General features: G+C 37.5%; 2 protein-coding genes across 3 annotated transcripts in view; one reads left to right on the top strand and one right to left on the bottom strand.

Moving 5' to 3' along the window:
- LOC148736924 (polycystin-1-like protein 2) overlaps positions 1-18,737 on the bottom strand; it is a 66,009-nt gene extending 47,272 nt beyond the window's left edge. Inside the window, exons 1-2 of the mRNA XM_088749209.1 lie at positions 18,101-18,737; positions 3,950-4,351 (exon numbers count right to left, since the gene is read on the bottom strand). Coding sequence (XP_088605335.1) covers positions 3,950-4,351; positions 18,101-18,737 — 1,039 coding nt within the window. The remainder of the gene's footprint in view (positions 1-3,949; positions 4,352-18,100) is intronic.
- The window catches only part of LOC148736918 (uncharacterized), a 700,731-nt gene that overhangs the window by 564,217 nt on the left and 115,229 nt on the right, over positions 1-21,285 (top strand). The gene's annotated exons all lie outside the window — the stretch shown is intronic.

Raw genomic sequence — 21,285 nt, 5'->3', positions numbered from 1 at the left:
CGGCAAATATTATTGCCGAAGGATTGATATATCCCCAAAGCACTTTCAGTTCCTGGTAGGAGCATTAAAAAAAAAAAAAAAATAGATGAACAAAGAAATTAAAACAAAAAATATGAAAAACAAAATAAAATTAGAAAGTAGTCCAACTGGTTTTCGGTCGGAAATTTTCTCGCTGATAATCAACTATTTACTTATTGCATCCTAATAACGTTGATGATGATAATCATTACCATTACTTTTATTATCATTATTATTATCGTTATTATTATTATCATTACTATTATTTTCCTACTATTATAATCATACTGTGTTATCAATTTAGCATTTTTCAATGTCCTTAAAACGTTGACATAAACAAGGCTAAGATTCCTCTATAAAAGGATTCGGTTGATGATTTTTGATGCTGCATCATGCAACAACGTTATTATATGCTCTGTATATATACGGTGTATCTTGTGTGCTAATATAAAGTCATGACTGAAATGAAATACCTGCAAAGAGCTGCTATAGCTGATATCTATCCTGTTTAGTTTGATAAGGGTTTCATTTGCCTAAGATGAAGGAAATAAAAGCTATGATTATGGACCTGATAATGAGCTATACAAGGGCAATTATAGGGTACAAACCAGTTTCTGAAGTTTTCGCGACGGCGGCAACAGTGATGATGTTGACTGCAACGATGATGATGTTGGTGGCAAAGATAGCGATGACGAAGTTGACGACGAAGCCACTGATTTTGATTAATAAGGAACACATGAAAAAAAAAAAAGAACGAAAGAGATTAGCAACAAAACAACTAGATGAAAAACGAAAGAAACAAGAAACATAACAAAAAGTAAAACAGCTACAAGCGAGTAAAAGAAAAAAACAAAAACAAAAATACACTAAAAAATAACAGAGATAACAGAGCAAATACACCTATGAGCACATATCTTACAGCATCACTTAAGACTGCACGAATACAAATTTTACTCATACCTTTATATCAATATCATTATTTATGCATTTCATATTGCTTAATGTAGCTTGATACTGTCTGTTCTTATTTTATGTCATTTCTGACATGACTGTTTAACATATCCATAAAATTGGAGTTGGAGGGCAAGTGAACTGGTCGCTTGCCTGATTGAGTCCGTGAAAACTCGTCGTCAGATTAGGCATCATTAACTTAGTATAATACACATGGAAATAGGCCAGAATATACAAATTATGCACATGTTTTCCAAACTGTGAGTGTCTGACACAAAGGTAAAACATTGAAATAGGACAGTCTGCCTTTTTTTTTAAGGAACCACTTCACCAATTGCTGGAGATCTAGAATAGCGCCCCTGCAGAATTCCTATTTACTAGCTTGCTTTACCCAGCGCAACCTTTGCCATCGGAAAGGAGCCTAAACCTCACCTCACAAGCGTTTAACAGACCTATAATAATAATAATAGAACTACTTATATAACGCTTATCCAGACCTAATCTAAGCGCTTTACAAAATAGAAATATACATATTGAATTAATTTTTAAAAGTAAGTTTTAAGTTTACGTTAACAGAGATTTAAATATTCGATTCACAAAAAAACGGGTGTCTAAGATCTAGGCGCTAAGAAGAGAATTCATACATATAAAAATAATCTTTAAAAAGAGAAGTCTTAATTTTACGTTTAGAGAGATTTAAATTGTTACAATAACAAATGTCATCAGGTAGTTTGTTCCACAGTTCAGGAGCCGAAACAGCAAAAGATCTATAGCCGTAAGACTTGAGATTAAATTTGACAGGAGCGGACAGGTGTAATGTTGAAGATGACCGGAGCATTCTTGAAGGTGAATAACGACGTATCAGGTCTTGAATATAGAAAGGAGACTGCTGGTGAAGAGCGTTTTGGGTGAGCAGGATTATTTTGAATTTAATTCGCTCGGAAACTGGAAGCCAGTTAAAAAAAAATAAGTAATAATTATTATTGCTATGCTGACAATTCCTGTTATACTACCAGCTAAAAAATAATACTAATAATAGTTAGATGAATGTGTAACATTTTTCTCAATTATTGAATAGGTTGTGATACTCACCCGTTTTTCTTTTTTGGCATTTTTGTGTGCAGTTTATCCCATTGCATTTAAGTCCACAGTGAGTACTACTGCAATAACAGGTTTGTCTAGTAACAAATATCTGTTTTTCGCTGGTCATATTACATTTTGTAGTGTTGCATATCTGATAAAGGCTACTTCGGTTGCGTTTCACCTCATTACAGCGATCTGCCAATGGGTTGTATGTCTCACTACATTTTTCCTCGCAAAACCCGGGAGACATCCTATTTCGCTTGCCCTCACAACTCGTTATGATACACTCCAGTTGGCAAGTGTAATCGGTAAAGTAGCAATTCTGCACCCAACTCTTGTTGCCATATTCGAGTATGCAAGGTATTCCAGAGTAGTTTCGGCAGTAGCCTTGCAAAGAACCTTTTGCAGTAACCGGAAAAAGTGCAAAAACTATAACAAATGAGAAGGAGAATAAACGAAGCAATTCAAAGAGGAAAACAGTATGATCTGCCCTAAACAGCAGCGGTTTTCAATAATTGAGTAATTATGCACTCTAGTAAATCAGCGCTTAGCTTCTTCACCTAGAATACTAATGATAGTAATTACAGTAATTATGATGATAATAATAAGAATATTAACTGTAACAATAATAATAATAGTAATAATAATAATAATAATAATCAGTATGCACTAGCGGTCCTTAAGTACCCCATGTGGACGCAGCACTGGCCGCTGACAGAACTAAGGAGGATTGATCGGGAAGCGCGGAAAATCATGGTAACAAATGACGGAAAACACCCAGCGTCATCCACCGCCTTATTGTACGTGTCGAGGAAGAAAGGTGGACGTGGCCTGCAGTTCGGAGAGAGACATACAAGATCACGAAGATTAAGGCAGTAATGAAACTGTACTCAAACAGCGACCCTAGTATGAAAACGGTAAGAGAGTTTGAAGAGCGCGCTGCTGCGTTGGGATATCAGTCACTCATTACTGAGGCCCTGAAGTATAGTGAAGAACTTGGACTGACGTTGAGGATTTTACACCTGGAACCTGTACACTGAGCATTCCGATTGGGCCAAATTTGCCTGATGACTCATCAGTGAGTGATATAAAAAACATTAAGCTTTGGTCAAGTATGAATCGTATGAAGCTAAATTTGACCAAAACATGGGAGTTAGTAATGAGAGGAAAGACCCACAAAACCCCTCCGGGAACTGTACCTATGATTGAAAGAAAGAATGAATTTAAATTATTAGGAGTAACTTTTCATAAAAATCCATGCAACTGGGATAGTCATTTTCACAATATGATGGATAAGGCTAATTCAAGACTCTTTATACTTAGGATTTCTAAGTACTATGGGTACGCTTTAGAAGAACTTACGATCTTATTTCGTAGCTTGATTATGTTTGTATTTACCTACGCAACTGAGATAAACTTACGATCTTATTTCGTAGCTTGATTATGTTTGTATTTACCTACGCAATTGAGATGTAGGCATGTGCTTATGGTTGTAAATACCTCTCTAAGATTGATAAATTCTGTAAGCGAGCATGGAAATATGGTTACACCAAGGATCGCATATCCATGAACAATGTAGTTTTAACCAGGGATAAACAATTGTGAGAGAAAGTCACACATGTAAACGCGCATTGCTTGGCGGATCTCCTTCCGAGCAAACGTGCACGTCCTTTACGCCAGCGTGGTCATGATTATACGTTGCCGTGTGTGTATACTTGATCCGGAAGCCTCATAATTTCACCAGTTAGGATAATTTCCGTTAACGATAATATGTAACGATTTTCAAGTCAAGTGAGTTACGAACTTAAATTTAGTGGACTATACAAGAAAATATGGTCCGTTAAATTGAAAAAATCATAGTGCACATTCTAACTCAGATACAACAATTTTTTCTTACCTTTGGGAATCTCACAGATAAAAGCGTTTCTTGAATGGCGTGAGAGATCATTAAAAAGGCCCTGTTTACCATAAAGCTGTTTGTACATTTGACCCACATTTCCGTCACCATTTGGCTCCCCACTACTCCATTTGCACATAGTCAACGGTCTTCCACTCACCCAGGTCCAATTTCCATCCTCTTTTATTAAACCAATGTGCCACTCATGATATTTGTGGGTAGTGTTGCGGTTTTGAATCTCGTCATTAATAAAATCCCATTCTTCTTCAGTTTCAATCGAAACCAAGTCTCCTCCTCTGTTCCGGCAGAAGTCTCTGTTTTCTTCCCATTTGCCTCCACTCTCCACAAATATGTACCAAGAGTTTTTAAAAGAAATGTTTTGGCATTCTAATGAAAATAATATTTAATAATAAGAAGATGGTTGCGTTCTTGATAAAAAAAAAAAAAAAAATTAACCAGGTAGAGAATGTATCCTAAAGAAATTAAAGTCTTCATATCACCGGAATTTTCAGCATCAAACTGTTATTGAAAACTCCGGGCCCCAGATGGGACTTGAACCCACGACCCTCTGTTATGTAGTCGGATGCTCTAACCACTGAGCTACTGGAGACTCTATGGTGAGCAAGGGTCAATTTGTGGGCCTCGACTGGAAACGCATCGCGAGGCTACAAAGCCAAGTATTGGTAAGCGCCTGTGAAACTCACTAACAGCATCACGCTGTCACATTAAAGCATATTAAGATGCGGCCAACCAACCTCCAAAGTGAGCGTGTAAAGATGAAACAATTTTTAGTGTAATAGAAAAATCCGAGCCCTAGATGGGACTTGAACCCACGACCCTCCGTTATCTAGTCGGATGCTCTAACCACTGAGCTACTGGAGACTCTATGGTGAGCAAGGGTCAATTTGTGGGCCTCGACTGGAACTGCATCGCGGGGCTACACAGCCAAGTATTGGTAAGCGCCTGTGAAACTCACTAGCAGCATCACGCTGTCACATTAAAGCATATCAAGATGCGGCCAACCATATCAAGATGCGGCCAACCATATCAAGATGCGGCCAACCATATCAAGATGCGGCCAACTAGCCTCCAAAGCGAGTAAAAATTGTTTCATCTTTACAAACTGTTATTGTTATCATTATTATCGTTAGTTTCAATATTTGCAGCATATGTTTCATATTTGATCAATGTCATGTAACTCATCCTCAATACATATAGCCACCTCCGATATTCTATTATGAATAATTTCCTCTCACATGTACCTCATCCATCTGTGAGTTAATTTGACTACTGTATCTACTTGAGTTTTTTTTCTTTTTTGTGTGAATTGTTCAAGGTTTACTGAGGGCCTGAACCATACCCACTGTCACCGTCTCACAGACAGTTTTGTCTCTACCATTTCCTACGATTTGATTGGTCTCGACAAAACCAACCCAAATTGATGTAGCTTTATCGCGGAGGTCATATCGTAATGCGAAGGGGACGCAGAACAGAAATCAAAATTTCAAGAGAGACATGATTGACTTATCTCTTTCTGTATTACTGTATTACAAATCTAGTTTTCGACAGATATGTCATCTCTATTCTCGCACCCCTCTATGGGTTGGGTTGAACATACATGCATTTTACTCTCAGTGTTTTGATATCAAATTCTATCCGTTCCTGGTGAGATATGTAAAAAAAGATTCAACGTAGCAGTGACTGATAAAATAACATCTTTATTTCAGTCTCATAGACGATTTCCACATGAATGTTGAAGAATGTCGCTTCTAAGAGGTAGTAATGTCTGCAATAATTTTAGGGAACACACTTCGACCAGCCGCTGGCTGTTTGCTTGCTTGATTTGAGGGGCTTTTGAGCTGCTAGTTTTTTGTTTTTGTTTTTTTGTTTTCACAAGGGCAGTCTTGCTCGCGATGAGATGTCTGCAAAGAAAGATCTTTTGGGGTCGAGATATTTTTTTGTTGATGTAAGTCTTCCCGGACTCGATAAGCATTCGATTACTTTCCGAGCGGACCCATTTGGGATGAATTTATTTAGAGTCCTTATAAATATTATTTTGAATCAAACTAAAAGCTTCTTTTTGATTAAGTTTTGTCAAACTGTCTTACTCGACAGTCCTTTGTCACAAAGTCCTTAGAGAAAAATGATCAACCAGGAGTTGAAAGGAAAAAAAAAACAAAAAAAACAGGAACTTTAGGAAATAAAACTGAGAAAACCGATAGCTAGCCGAAGACAGGTCACCAGGACGGCCTGCAGCAATTGCGACAAATCACAACAACAAGGCCGTGCACTCGAACTAAACCAAAGTGCTCTCGCCTTCTGTTTTGATAGATGCAAAGCACATGCCGTAATGCTTTTTCATTCTTCCAAAAGAAAACCGTACAAACTTCAGATTTACATAATAATAGTAGCATGTGGGTCTTCAACCGTCCCGTAGAAGTCACCACAGTTGGACTTTAATTTCTGCCACACATTTCAACTGACGCCATTTTAACCGCTATTGACGGGTGAAACTCTGTGTTGGCTTATCAAGTGAACAATAAAGTGGTCCGAAGGACAATTAATGTCGGAGACAAAAATCTAGGACTAAGATATGTGGCTAGCCTTAATTAGTTTTTACAGAATTGAACCGTGGCGTCAAGGTATAGACAAACTTGCCCATGGCCGGGACTGTCAAATGCGAGTGAATTTTTTTGAAATTTGCGACCAGGAATGTGCGCCCAATAGTTAATTTATCTCTCCGACGCGCTATTACTTTGCAGAGAAAATTAAGAATCTTTATTCAACTGTCCTCGACGGCATGTGATGACTGCTAAATTGTGTTAGTCAACCAGTATTTAGTTTCGTTTTATCTTGAAGTTCAAATTTTAAGTTCAAATTTAATTTTAAGTTCAAATATTAAAACTAGAATTACTTTGCCTCACCTGTTCCTTGCAACTGCGTCATCAAATTCAAGATAACTGCTGGAGAGAAAAGCAAACAAACCTTAAACCTTGCTTCAAGGAGCCCTAAATTAGAGCAGAATGGACCAAAATTGGCCAACTAGGCTTTGTTAAACTCACTTTACTGAGAGTTGCAAGTGTTTGCTTCTAAATCAAAGCACTGCTATTTGAAGATTAAAGATGTATCTACAATTTGCACCTAAAGTTAATGATTTTTAAGAGGCAGAAGTATTATCCTTTTGAACTTGAAAATACGCCAAATTCGGGAATTTTTAGTATGCAAGTCATTTTTCGGAGCGATTTTCTAAAAACACTTACTACCCTTTAACAATGAAAGATTAATCTTTACTCTCACAGAATCCGTTTTAAGTTTTAAAATTGGCCGATGGGAGCCCTTATCCATTTCAGTTTGAAAAGTTGTAGTCGAAATTGCGTTAAAAAACTGGCGCTTTTTAGGCGAGCGAGCCATTGTCTTTAACTAAGCCATGAATAACAATACACCTGTCAAACTTAACAATGCCTATTGTTGAGACTCATTCGCTTGTAAAATTATTCACAGCTGCCGCGAATTTTAAAAACTGCTATGTGCATCAGCTGTCAACCTTCATTTAAGTTCAGTGATGATGGCTTGCGTTGACCAGCAATCTGTATGCAAGTAATATTCGAAAGAGTAGGATACTGTGAAATATGGTTTACCTTTACACTCGCTTACACATTTCGTTCTCTCGACCCACCCTCCTTCTCTCTCTCTCTGTTCCCCGAATATGAGCAAAGGCTTTACAACAACCAGAATAGTGTCCCTTATCGTTCTACATTAATTTAAAGTTACAAAGCATTGCTAGCAAAGAAAATACATGCTGACGTTTTGACATTCATCGTTTTGATGGTTATTTCTACCAAAGGATTGAACATCGGTTTCAAAATTTAAGAAAAGGTTATGGAATAAGACCTATTCACTGCTCCAAAGCATTGTTTTGTGAGCGAACTGGCAGGAAATGGTGGTTGGATTCCCAAACGGAAAAACAAAAAAGCATAATTAGCAATTTCATACCCAGCCTCGTTTATATGTCTTCCTTTTGACATCTTGTCGGATTAGACTTAGCTATTGTGTTCCTGTGATCCTTCAGATCACAGCTAAAAGTCACTCATCAGACCTTCGTAAAACAACAATTACGGGCTAGAATGCCCTCTTCGTCTTTAGAAACGCATCAAAACGTTATCCTCATGAATTATTATGTTGCATCGTATCTAAACTATTGAGTCAATTATTTTTTGTCATGGAAAGACGTTCGCTGAGTTCAACTTGTTTGTAAGCAGAGAGCTGAATAAAATCTACCGGCATGACTTTTTCCCTGTTTGATGAGGTTGAACATCGCCGTATGTTCAAAGACCGGTCTATGTTTATCGATATATTCACTCTCTATCTATTTTTTTTTTTTTTAAGCATAACCTTAAAACAAGTACTTACTCAGGGTGCAACTTATAGACGGGGCTGTGAACATTTTACCAGATTAAATTCCACTCATCCTCCTATTCGTCAGGCTAGAGAGACGAATGATTCGCCTTTTTTGGTCTCGATAACCTCTCTATTGGTTTGTTATTGGTAGCAGTGCATATACCGATGATTTTCAACGTTTTTCTGACTCTTCTTATGGCAGAAGTATAGAATGGACGTTATTACAATCGATCGCTTCTTCTCGACCTGAGTCACTAAAGACTTATCTAACTTTTTTTTTATATATAAAATTAACCAATGGGAGAAAAAGTTGTTTGCGACAGCTGCAAAACATTGTTTCATTAACTAAAAACATCACTGAAATTTGACATAAAATATAAAGCAAATATGAAGAGGTTAAAAAAACACTTATCTTTTTGACAACAGTTGCTTAATATAAATTAATTCTGCTCGGATGACGACCTTGAACGTTTTTCATTTAAGGCGGGGGTAAACCTGATAAAATGCCCATTTTTGTACCATTTTTCATGGCTAGGATTTAATTGAAAACTTAGGCAAACTATATGTCCCTGGAAAGCTTACGACTTGAAGATCATGAAAAAAAATATTTTGAACTTCACATGTCAATTTTAATAGGATATCACTTGTTTTATTGTGCCACCTGCTGGGTTCTACCAAGGGTTACTTAAGAAAAGATCACTCCTTCTGGAATGAATGAAAAAAAATGTTTTTAGTGTCAATTCAAAGAATACATGTTGCTTATTGTTATAAGTAGATAGATTTTTGATATGTTGAAATAAATTGAAATGGTGATCGATTAAATTTGACTTAGGAAATCGAAGTAGTGTTTCACTTCATAACTTTGAGTACATAAATCATGTGGGAAATTGCTCTGCTCATAACACAAAACTTATCAAGAGGAACAGATGCTGAAAATTTTAGATCATTCGTATAAATTGTTCTCAAGATATCTTTTCTTGAAGACAAAATTATTGCGTAATGACAAAATAGCCTTTAAACTTACAAATAGCAATCACACTTAGTTTTTTAAATTATGCAACCATTCTAGAGGCTCAAGTGTCCATATTTTGTCTGCAGGAGTGTCTAAAAGTAATTTAAATGACTCCTGGTTCATATATTACTCCTTCTGCTTCTTGAAGGGCTTCCTACTGACGAGTCCTCAGAAGTTCCTCCCCTTGATGCTCTCTCTTTTCCTTCTACGTAGCCTGTAAATCAGACTTCATCATTCGTTTACTGTCTTTTGCATGTGCTGCCTCTCTGTTGTATACACCACCAAGGATAGATATAGCCTCTCCATAATTTTTAGCCCACTACTATCTTCCATGCTACAGCATGGAAGACAACTCAGTCGTTAATATCATATTATTCCCCTCACTGGAGGTCGCACTACTAGATGTTGGAAGTGGACTGGATTCCTCAGAGGAATTGCACTGAAGGGAAAACTGTGACATCACCCCTCTCTAGCACTTTTATCATCCTTAAGAGTTAAGTTGCCTAGAAAGACAAATCAAGTAAAAATTTTAAGATAAATCAGGAAATTTTATCACAAACAGAGTAAAGACCTCAAGTCAGAAATATACATTCTGTGATTTTTCACCCCATAATTTTTTTGCTTACAGTGTATATGCACAAAACCTAAAAAATCTTTCTTGCACCTGATCCAAGATTTAATAGATAAATCAGTGAAACTGAGCAGGGAAAACTGGAACCAAGGGCCGATATGGTATGGGAAATGAGTCATAATCGAGGACACAGAACGACATAAACTTCAAAAAATCTCTCACCCATCTCACACACGTGCGCGTTTGAGACCGCCGTGGATAAATTTTTCACGTCTGTTAATCTATATCCCTCGCTTTCCTTGGTATCAGAACTATCTGAAAAAAGCTCATCGGCATATTTCATTTTCTCTCTGGAGGAACCAACAGTTTCTTTAGAGTTCGAGTTGCAAAATTTTTCCAATTATTGGAAAGCTGATTTTCATCCAGGGAAGTGCTCGGAGTTGAGTGGGCGATTTCGTTCTTCAAACTAATCTTCCTGTTTTCGTCTTCCAGAAAAATGATCTCCTTCTCTCTCCAGCCATTTTCGATAACTTTTCCTTTGATTTACTGCTCTATGCACGTTGAACATCACATTCGACTGAAACCCGGACTACAACTGCCTCTATCTATTCCTTAATCGTTTTGTCCCAGAAAAACTGTTCAAATAAGACTAAATAAAGTGTGTCTTGTTAGCTCCTGCCCGCTTGGCTTGGTTGCCAGAACACCAAGTCACAAACAACTGATAAATTTTGAAAAATACTATTTTCGTTACCAGGGTAATCAAGCCATTAGCCAGAGCGGGAATTTTAAAATCGCTTAAAAAGGTAAAAATAATGAAAATAGATGGAAAATTATTTTTCCATAGTAAAATTAAATACCCAAAGCTACAAATTCTAAGGAAAACAAAAACTGAGTTTTGGAGCAGATTTCAGGTTTACCCCCGCCTTAAGTGTAACAAGAAGTGTCGGAATCAATGTTTACGGAAAAAACGCGCGAGGCAGGATAAGAATGATAAAACACAAAAAGCTGATTCGGCCCAAAATTGGCACAAGTACTAAATGCTAATATATAGATTTAGCCAAGCCTAAAAGCGGAGCTCCCATTAAATGAAACATTTGCAATAAAATTTCTCTACATATATTAAATATTTTTAGCCAAAAATTCATTCAGTATAGATTAAACCCATTGACGCTTACGTGTAACACGTGCCTGTTAAAAGTCAAAATTTTTGAGAAACCAAGAAAGCAAACACAATGCGCAGTAAATTTTTAAAAATTCCCTTTTTCCAAAAAACAAGCTCTAGGGAAAGAAGAATAATTAAATAGCTTATTTCCGACGAAAAAAGCGATAGGTGCATATACGTTTTAACTCAAAAATCAAGATCAAAGATAAAAATCGCAATTAATTTTCGCATGTGTGCAAATGGGCATGTAGATCATATACTTAAAAATTGGAAAATACGAATTTGTCCGTGAGTAAAGAGATCTGAATTTCCATGGAATCTATCAATAGGAAGCAAGACTAAAATGGCCAAGAAATATTTCGGGACGACAGATTTTATTCAAAACAATTTTTGATTTGCTGTTATAAGCGAAAAACGTACCAATTTCTTACGCGTACAAAGCCCACGCGGTAAAATTCATCATGCTCAGATCGTTGTTGACATACCTTCAAGGCCAGAAATTGCTATTATGAGTTAATCTTAAGCCCTGGTCAAACGGCGCATGATAGTCGATGATAGTTGATGATAGTCGATGATAGTTGAAGTGCGCGCTTCCGTTTGACCACCAACTATCATCACAGGGGGCCCATACAATCTGTTTGTGTAGCCGACCGTTGTTTTATTAATAGTGAAGTACCAGATTTACCGTTTGCCTCACCTAGAGTGATATATTGCTGACTATGTACAGAAATCATTGATGAATAAACGTTGAATTACTTTACATGTGGTGTATAGTCATCCTTTTCCTCAAAAATATTTTCTTTTGAGCGATTTTGAATAAGTCTGATTTCGTCATTCTCATGCATTAAAGAAAGACAAGGGTGGAAGCCTTGTTTTGAATGGGTTCAAGCGCCCGAGCGATTATGACCCCGAAAATCGCATGGCTCCGCTTTCAAAGTTCGCAGCATTAAGGTAAAAAGATGCATGATTTTCCTCGTACTTTCTAATCGAAAATCCATCCAAACGGACCGGAGTTAGCCCTCGAAGAAAATCAAAATCCCACAGTATTTTAGTGTCTGGAATGCGTAGCAAGATTCTCATGTGCCAGCCAGAAACCGTCACGTTGATTGCCCGTTTCTGATTGGACGACGTTAAACGATAACCAATTCAAAATATCTAACGAGGGTGGGGAACTGTTGGCGTTTGTGACCCTTCAACTGTTTACCCACCAGACTCGGGTCGTGTGTCTTAACGCTCACCGGAAGCTACTTATATTTTGCCCATTGTTAGCGTCCGCCAATGAACAGGGAAACAGATTGTTTAGTATTCAAATATTCCAATCTTGGCTGATCGATTAAAAGACTTTGAATGCACAGACCGAAATTTTCGCAGGGTAGAAGGGGCGGCGCGGAAAAAATTTACTGACAAATGTATGGAAAATTAGAAAAATTAATTGAACGTCTTATATCCAACCTACATTATTCAAACTTGGTGAATACAATCGTCTGCTCAGTGTTTTAGCGTTGCAACTCATAAACTGCGTAAAATTCGATTTTGGGAAAAGTTATTTGCCATGGGATTCCCATACGAACACTGTAATTTCTGACCGCTTTGCCTACCCGTAAAGATAGCACCGAAAACCGTGACAAGGCCTAGCTGTTCGTTGCCTGTCTGCGAGAAGTGCGCACGGGAAAGTGCAGCGATATTTCCTATGCTTTCATCAAAAGCCTGGCTCGGCCTCTTTCAGATGAAATGAAAGAAACAGCGACTCATATTTTCTTCCGGCGCTTACCAGTAAAATTTTTTAATTCACAGGTGCTGTTTATGTTGCCGGGTGACCTGTTTACTTTTGACACAATTGATGAAGGAGATGCGAACAATGGGCGAAAATGTAAGTTGCTTCCCGTGAGCGTTAAGACACACGACCCGAGTCTGGTGGGTAAACAGTTGAAGTATCACTAAACGCCAATGGTTCCCCACCCTCGTTAGATACTTTGAATTGGTCATCGTTTAACGTCGTCCAATCAGAAAAGTGACGGTTTCTGGCTAGCACCTGAGAATCTTGCTACGCATTCCAGACGCTAAAATACTGTGGGATTTTGATTTTCTTCGAGGGCTAACTCCGGTCCGTTTGGATGGATTTTCGATTGGAAAGTACGAGGAGAATCGTGCATCTTTTTACCTTAATGCTGCGAGTTTGAAAGCGGAGCGATGCAATTTTCGGGGTCAAAATCGCTCGGGCGCTTGAACCCATTCAAAACAAGGCTTCCACCCTTGTCTTTCTTTAATGCATGACATCAACGACGGAATCAGACTTAATCAAAATCGCTAAAAAAAAAACATTTTTGAGGCAAAAGGACGACTATGCACCACAGGTAAAGTAATTCAACGTTTATTTATCAATGATTTATGTACATAGTCAGCAATATATCACTCTAGGTGAGGCAAACGGTAAATCAGGTACATTCACTATAAAACGACGGTCGGCTACACAAACAGATTGTATGGGCCCCCTGTGCTATCATCGACTATCACCAACTATCATTCATTTTGAGCTTGTTCAAATTCTTCATGATAGTCGATGATAGTTTTTCTCGTTTGACCACGCGTATGATAGTTCACTATAGCTTTTAGTCAGCTGTTTTCCCCGAAAATCGGCGGGCTCGTTTAAAATGGCCGCCAAAAGCTCAAGATTTCCTGAAATGTTTCAAAGTTCATTCGCAACATTTCCTTGTAAGCGGCAGTGTCCTCCACTCGCAATTCTTCCACCAATTTCAACATCCCCTTTTCGTTTCTCCTTTTAATCCATTCCCTTGTCCGCCCCCTCTTCTACCGACGCCCACCAGATTCATCCTCCGTACATTCCTCCAGCAAATCGATTACTAGTAAGCAAGCTTCCGCCCTCTTTCGTCGTGATAATTCATACTTCAACAAGTTTGTATGCCTCACGCGAAGCCATGTTAGTGTTCACATTTTACGCGGAAAGAGCCTGGAACTAGCTGCTCGCGTGACTTTGCTCGGCGACTGCCGGTGAACTATCATTAACTATCACGAACGTTTTTGGTTGTTTGACCATGCGAATGATAGTTGGTGATAGTTGATGATAGTTTGAAGAAAATCAAGTATCATCGACTATCATGCGCCGTTTGACCAAGGCTTAATTCATGAGTTAATCTAATTCCTTGTGAGATATGGGGCTCCCCAGCGAAGCCCACATTTCACCGCTTTTTTGCATAATCAGTTAGCTAGCTTTCCCTTGTTACTGTGACAAACGGAAATATCATTTGCAATTCGGTCCACTGGGTTATATTTAATACATGTTAGATGTTTTATTGTGTAGTATCGCTGAGTATTTTACGAGTTCTGCTATACTTTGACGAGCCCGTAGAGCGAGTCAAAATAAAAAGAACGCGTAAAATTACTGAGCGATACGATACACCAAAACGTCTAATAAGTTATTTATTACCCCCCACGCCAAATTGTTATTCCAGTGCGAGCGAATTTCACGCCGGATATTTATTTACGGGGATTGTGTGACAGAAGTATGCGAAGCGGGAGGAAATTAGCGCATTGTCGTGTTGCTGTTTCTATTTTCTTCAATAAATGATGAAATTTCAATGTCGTCTAAATGTCCAACTACTTTTCTTCGTTTGATTTATGTAATAAACCTGAATCAATATTCACCAGCCATTCCGACTCTTCTTCGTCAGAAAGATAATTTAAATTGTCCGCCCTTTTTTTTTTTTTGGAACTTTAATCCAATTCGTCGCATGCGCGATTAGAGAAAACCTGTCTAACCCGTTCTCTGGAGTACAAATATCGCCTGACATTTGTACTTGTCTTAGGCGTTATTTGTTCTCTAGGGAGTGTAGCTGGGTAATAATTATCATAATTCAAGAAAATTGGGTTGGTTTAACTTTTAAATTTCATTTATTTCCTTACCTCTACCGTAAGTTAAGCCAATATTGTAAGGCTTTTCGACAAGATTACGTTATTTAGCTATTTCACAAAAAAATGATCGACAATGTTTCCAACAAGCATTCGGAAAATCTAAACTACAAATGTATGTCATATTGATAAAATATTTAAAGTCATTGAAAGCTCGCAGAGAGTCTTCTTAGTCGTTCTATCTGTTCGCAGCAGGGTACTGTACGTAGAACATATAAAATAACAACGCCTAACTTCCTCGGTGCTACGCTGTTTAATGAGGGACTTTAAACTTTTTGCCGTTTATTATGGGCCATATTTCTATACAATCGAAATATTTGTTTCCTTGTTTTACTCTTTTTCTATTCTCTTTTTATCTTATTCGCCTCGATTAGCGACACGCTGGTGAATGAAAACTGTGAATAAAGACGCCAAATTTGTGGATGCAACTGCGCCAGTTTCACCCCTGGTTTTATCGATGAATTATATGACGGGAAAATCTTAAATTGATCTGTTATAATTTTGAAATTGTTAAAGACAATTAATTGAAGTATAAAACTACTGAACTCAACGACTGATGCCATGTTTCTGTCGTGAAATCGATAATAAAAAGATGAATTCTATTTATTTTTGTTATCATTACTATTTTCAAGTGTAGTTGAAAATTCAAGAACAGACATTAACAAAGTTTGATCTATTCTCTTTTTAAGAGAGAGAGTTTTATAAAAGCCACCAATTATATTGCTTTTTGTTTTTTATGTTTGACCCTTTCGCTGGCAAACATACGAACTCGTATACTCCGACCCTATCCATACTAAAAACCTCAGGGGACCCCCAGATAGTATTGTTTTGAGTTGTTAGAGATTTTCATGGTTTGTCAAGTCACTTTCCTTCATTTGTCGCTGTTTTTCTCGCTGTTTACAGCTCAATTTGACCGGTTTTTTGCAATACTATCCTTTTAAAAATGGCGTCTACATGGATTCCAGTCAAGGAAGCACGGCGAATTGTGTTAGAGGATGATCCTAACGAAGTTTTCTTTTGAGGGAAAAGGACCGTGACTATTTAAACTTTTGAACTGTATCTTTGAATGTACGTCAAGTATTTCGAACTGCATTTTTTCCTGTGCCTACACTCTTAAAGGTTGCTATGGATTGTAACTTTTTTTATAAGAACAAAACCATTCTTACCTTATTGTCTGTTTATGGTTCTTTGTGTCCTTCTTGGTTACTATTTTGGTGATTTCAAGTGAAGCTAGCTAGATGTTACTCAAGTATAGCTCTGCAATATCACATATCCTCTAATTTTTGAAAATTGCTAAGCCGCACCTTGATGAACAGTAAAAGGCGTAAATTTGGTTATAATCAAGATAATTGAATGGAATAAAAAGTGTTTGGTTCGTGAAATAATACACTTTTGCATAATACAAAATTTATGCCCACAAGTACGTTGATGCCTTGTCTTAGTAGAGCAGGAAAAACAACATACTCTTCAAACATTTTGTTATGCTTGGCTTTTCTTGTCCCAAAATATGTGCACAAGGACCCATCTGTAACCAAATAGTCTTAAAACGATGGTAAATTTTCTGCTGATTTCTGATGAGCTGTGGCCTGATTTGTCGGCTTACATCATAGAAAAATATTGAGTCCTCAGGAACCTGCCAGCGAAAGGGTTAATACTGGTGGTTACAGAACGTTCAAATGCCAAAATATCTATATCTAGCCATCCGCTACTTTCTTTAAATTTCTATGACATAAACCAACAGATGTTGTAAAGATTGTACTTACATAGTGTACCGGGGCTGTAAAAATTTTACCGGATTGAAGCCCGCTCTTCACGCAATTGATCAAGCTTACCATATGCTACTGGTAGATGTCGGTATGCTTATATCGGTTCTAGACTCGATAACAACGCACATCCGACAGATTTTTTAACGAACGAGGTAATGTAGAATGGACATAACAATACTGGATCGCTTGTTAATGGCATAGGTTACGACAATTTTTTTTTCACTTGATTCACATGGCGATAAGGCTAGAGGCTATTTCTACCAGCTGAGGAGTAATGTACACTTCATAAAACCAATCACGATTTTAAAATCGCTATGTGAGTTAATACTTCGTCATGCCGTGTATGATAATAGGTAGATTAAAAAAAAATTTTAATGACACTAGTTCAGGAATCACGTTTATCGGTACTTGTCTTTGGTACGTTATAATTTTTCCCACCGGAAACTTTACCTAGTATCTTCTCTGCACGAATGGAAACAATTTGCAGCATCAATCGTATAAGTAATAAAGCAGAGCGTTGTAATTGCTAACACAGTATCTTCACCAGCGGGATCGATCTGGTAATACATCCACATACCGGAGGAAATAGGAGTCTTCCGGTTACTCTACGTCATGGGAATTGGAATAGGTTTGAGGGAGCAGGGGGAGGGGAAGAGCGTGTCAAGTACAAGGATTTTCCCTTTTTTTCATTCTTCATTTACAGGCTAGCTTTAAACGCACACAGATAGCAAAGATCACCACGTGCAACGATTCTCACAGATATTCCTTACTTGAAGAAATTTCTGTAAGATGCCAAACATTATCTGGCTTTGACCCAGTTCGCAACTGTGCCTCGAAGTAACCGGTATGGGCGCTGATTTCTTTCGAGCAACGACGTCACATGCTTCGAGCAAAGCAAATACTGGTGCCTTTTAGCTTTATTTCATTGAAATAAACTTAATTTCTAAAGCAAGCTGGACAGGACAAAAGTATAGTGAGTTAAAAGAAGTATAGCTGAAGAGTTACAAATATCATAGTACGAGTTTAAAATTTCACTGGACGAGTTGCAGTTTTACTGGATGAGATACAGATTTTGTACTTCCAGAAAAAAAGATTGCTGTACCAGAAAAACTTTTTTAGGCACGAGAAAAAAATTATAATGCGAGAAAAAATCTGATGGACGAGAAAAACTTTACTGGACGAGAATATCGATTGATTATCGATTAGTTTCGAAACATGGTCAGCGGTATTATTTTTAAAACACAAGTCAGCGGTATTATTTTCAAAACACAAGATGACGGATTTAAACGTGACAGTGAATGCATAAATACCATACCTGCGCAATTAATTTCGGCAATAAGGACTTCACTTGGTCTGACATGAATGGGCGTGTTCTTGGATTTAAATAATCTTTGGATAATTGTGCCATCAAGACCTTGATTACAGCGACCTAGGACAGGTTTTACCAGCAAATGGTGAACTGAGTGCAGGATCTCAATATCTACCAGAGGAGGAATTAGATCTCCAAAAGCCTCATGGATAGTAGTCTCGACTTCTATTTCTGACATCCCCTTGTGAAAACGGATACCTGTGATCACGTGGCCGCGTTCCGTTAAGAACAGTTTAGTGCTTTGTCTTGGGACGATAGAATCATCGGGGTCACTAAGAAAAGTCACATCACAGAGAAACAGGGTGTTTGCTGGACGATTCGGGCGCCTAAATGTCAAACTTTGACCAATTCTTCGACTGTTTTGAAGGTGCCGGAGTCGTGAAAACAGAACGGCGTTGTTGCTAGTCTGAACTGTTGAACTTGTTGATGGTGTACTCGTTGTGTTTACGTTTCTTGCACAGCCTCTATTGAAGATCCTTGATACTTCATTATTAATGGCTTGATTACGAGGAATAAGTCTCTCAGATAGATCTTGGACAGTCTTTAATAACGACTGTACATCAGCAACATTCTGATCCGCCATGTTGACAATGATTGTTAATGTGCATGACAAAATATCAATACCGCTGACCATGTTTCGAAACTAATCGATAATCAATCGATATTCTCGTCCAGTAAAGTTTTTCTCGTCCATAAGAATTTTTCTCGCATTATAATTTTTTTCTCGTGCATAAAAAAAGTTTTTCTGGTACAGCATTATTTTTGCTGGAAGTACAAAAACTGTATCTCATCCAGTAAAACAGTAACTCGTTCAGTGAAATTTGAAACTCGTACTATGATATTTGTAACTCGTCATGTAAACTTCTTTTCACTATACCTTTGTTCTGTCCGGCTTGCCATATAATTTCTGCTGAAATTTGGGGATCATTCAGTCATTTTAAAGTGGTACTTACGATCAGCAGAAAAAAAGCACGATGTTCTTAGAAACCTGTTTCTTAGAAAACATAAAAAAAAAATCAAGCCTCAGACTATGTCAAAATTTGCGCGTTCCCTTGATCTTATGTGGTTTAAATGGCATAGTAGGGGCATGATTAACGGGTATATTTTGTGCCAGTTGGGATTATTGGTTGTTTTTATCAATCTAACATCTACAAAAAAAAAAGTGACTCGAATGGAAATGAAAATTGTACATTAGTAAGGGAAATGTTTAATTGCAAGTTAGCCGGTTTCAACCCAAAATCTCATTGATGAATTAAACGACGAAGAATTGCTGAACTGAATTGACCTTTACTTTAGCATAATTTATAATTTTGAAACTAAACGTAGCGAATTCCTTGAAAAAACAAAGCTCTTGAAATCGATAACTGATGCCTTATTTCTGTCATGGGATCGATGGAAAACAATAATACTGCAATAAGTTTTTTTTTTCTCTTTTTTTTTATGTGGGTGGAGGTTTGGCGTCCGTTTACAGAAAAACATTTAAAATCTCAAGTTGATGAAAATTCGAGGAAGCAGGAACTTAATTTAAAGGGAAATAAAAGATAACCGTCACAAGTTGACTAACCCTCACGGCATTAATTGTGAAAATACCTTGTCTAAACTTGCCTTCTGTATATCACAATCCTTGCTTTCCATAAAGCGTGTCTATGAAATGAGCTCGGATGAACACCCTTCCCTTTTCGTGCAAGATTGTTCATTCCACAAGTAAGACGTATGAATAAGTTTTAAACGAGGAACTTAATTCGTTTTTGTGCGAAGATCTTACAATGTGTACGTGTCGGCTGACAACTTGTCACAGCAACCTCAGAAAGTAGGTAACTAGGCTATTGTGTTCTGGGACCCTACATTTTATTTCTGAAAGGTGGTGCACCAAACGTCATTTATGACCACAACAACCACGAATTGTATCGTGCATTTCAATTTCATAACCGCGTAATTTTTTCATTGTGGTCAAATGTTTCCAAATCATCTTGCGTCTTAACAAAACTAAAAGTTATTAGATTCTGAAACAAGCTTAATAACACCTCTTCCTTTCAAAAAAGAAACAACAACTTTGAATTTAAATTTACAAGACATGTGTCGACATTCCCATGTCATCTTCCGTTGCAAATGAGCATTTAACCGTTGTACATTTGAATTTAAATTAAGGTACGTTACAAACTACGTGTCAGGGCTTACGTTACATTTGAATGTAAAAACGCGAAAAATGTTAATAGCGCGCGCTTGACTAGATCAAAAAATAAATAAATAAATATAATAATAATAAAAATATATTAAAAGACCAAGGAACAACATAATTAAAAGGAAAGAGACAATTCTAGGTGTTTCAATTGCTGATTAAGGATGGGTTTTTCCCACTTAATATGCAATGCCTCTTTGATCTTAATTTGGTATTTTGAAGCGGCAGAATCTAAGATCGTGAAACATTCAGTATCACAAGAGTCAAGACAGGCCCTTGATGATTGCAGGTGCTTGTAAATATGCGAGGTTTTGTCCGACAAGAGGTGCTCACGAACTCGTGTACAAATGTGGCTAGTGGTCTCACCAATATAACTGACATTACAGCCAGCACATGAAAATTTATATATGACACGCGAACGTAGACCTAGCGGTACTGAATCTTTCACACTGAACATGTTTCTGAGTTTGAACGTACTGAAGACTAACTTAACATCTAAATCAGCTCTACAATAACGTTTGAGTAGTTGTCTTAACTTAGTCTGAGCGATGTTCGAAAACCGACCAACATAGGGAAGTTTATAATAGTGCGCAGAAGGTTTACCGGAGTTAGAAGAGGCGTTATGCCCAGTGGGAGAGGCCGGATTATTTTCTTCGCTAGATACCTGTAAATGATCTTGTCTATGACCCAAGCTGGAAAACAATTTTTCCGTAGCAAGAAAATAAGTTTCTTGACATCCTCTTCCTTTGTTTTTAATTATATATTTTATTGGGGCTACGGGATGTTCCAATACAGAGATATCTTTATCTAATCGTTCATTACTTCCCTCACATTTCTATAGAACACAACCCCTAGATAAAGTAGAGTTTGTACTTACTCAGCGCACAATGTATTGCCAGTGCCGTAAACAAACTACCGGATTGAGGCTCACGCATCGCCCAGTTCGAATTCA

The sequence above is a fragment of the Stylophora pistillata genome, chromosome 2 (genome assembly GCF_964205215.1).
Source record: "Stylophora pistillata chromosome 2, jaStyPist1.2, whole genome shotgun sequence".
NCBI classification, from domain to species: domain Eukaryota; kingdom Metazoa; phylum Cnidaria; class Anthozoa; order Scleractinia; family Pocilloporidae; genus Stylophora; species Stylophora pistillata.
The sequence above is the reverse complement of the archived record's forward strand: the minus strand, read 5'-3'. Positions and strand labels throughout refer to the sequence as shown.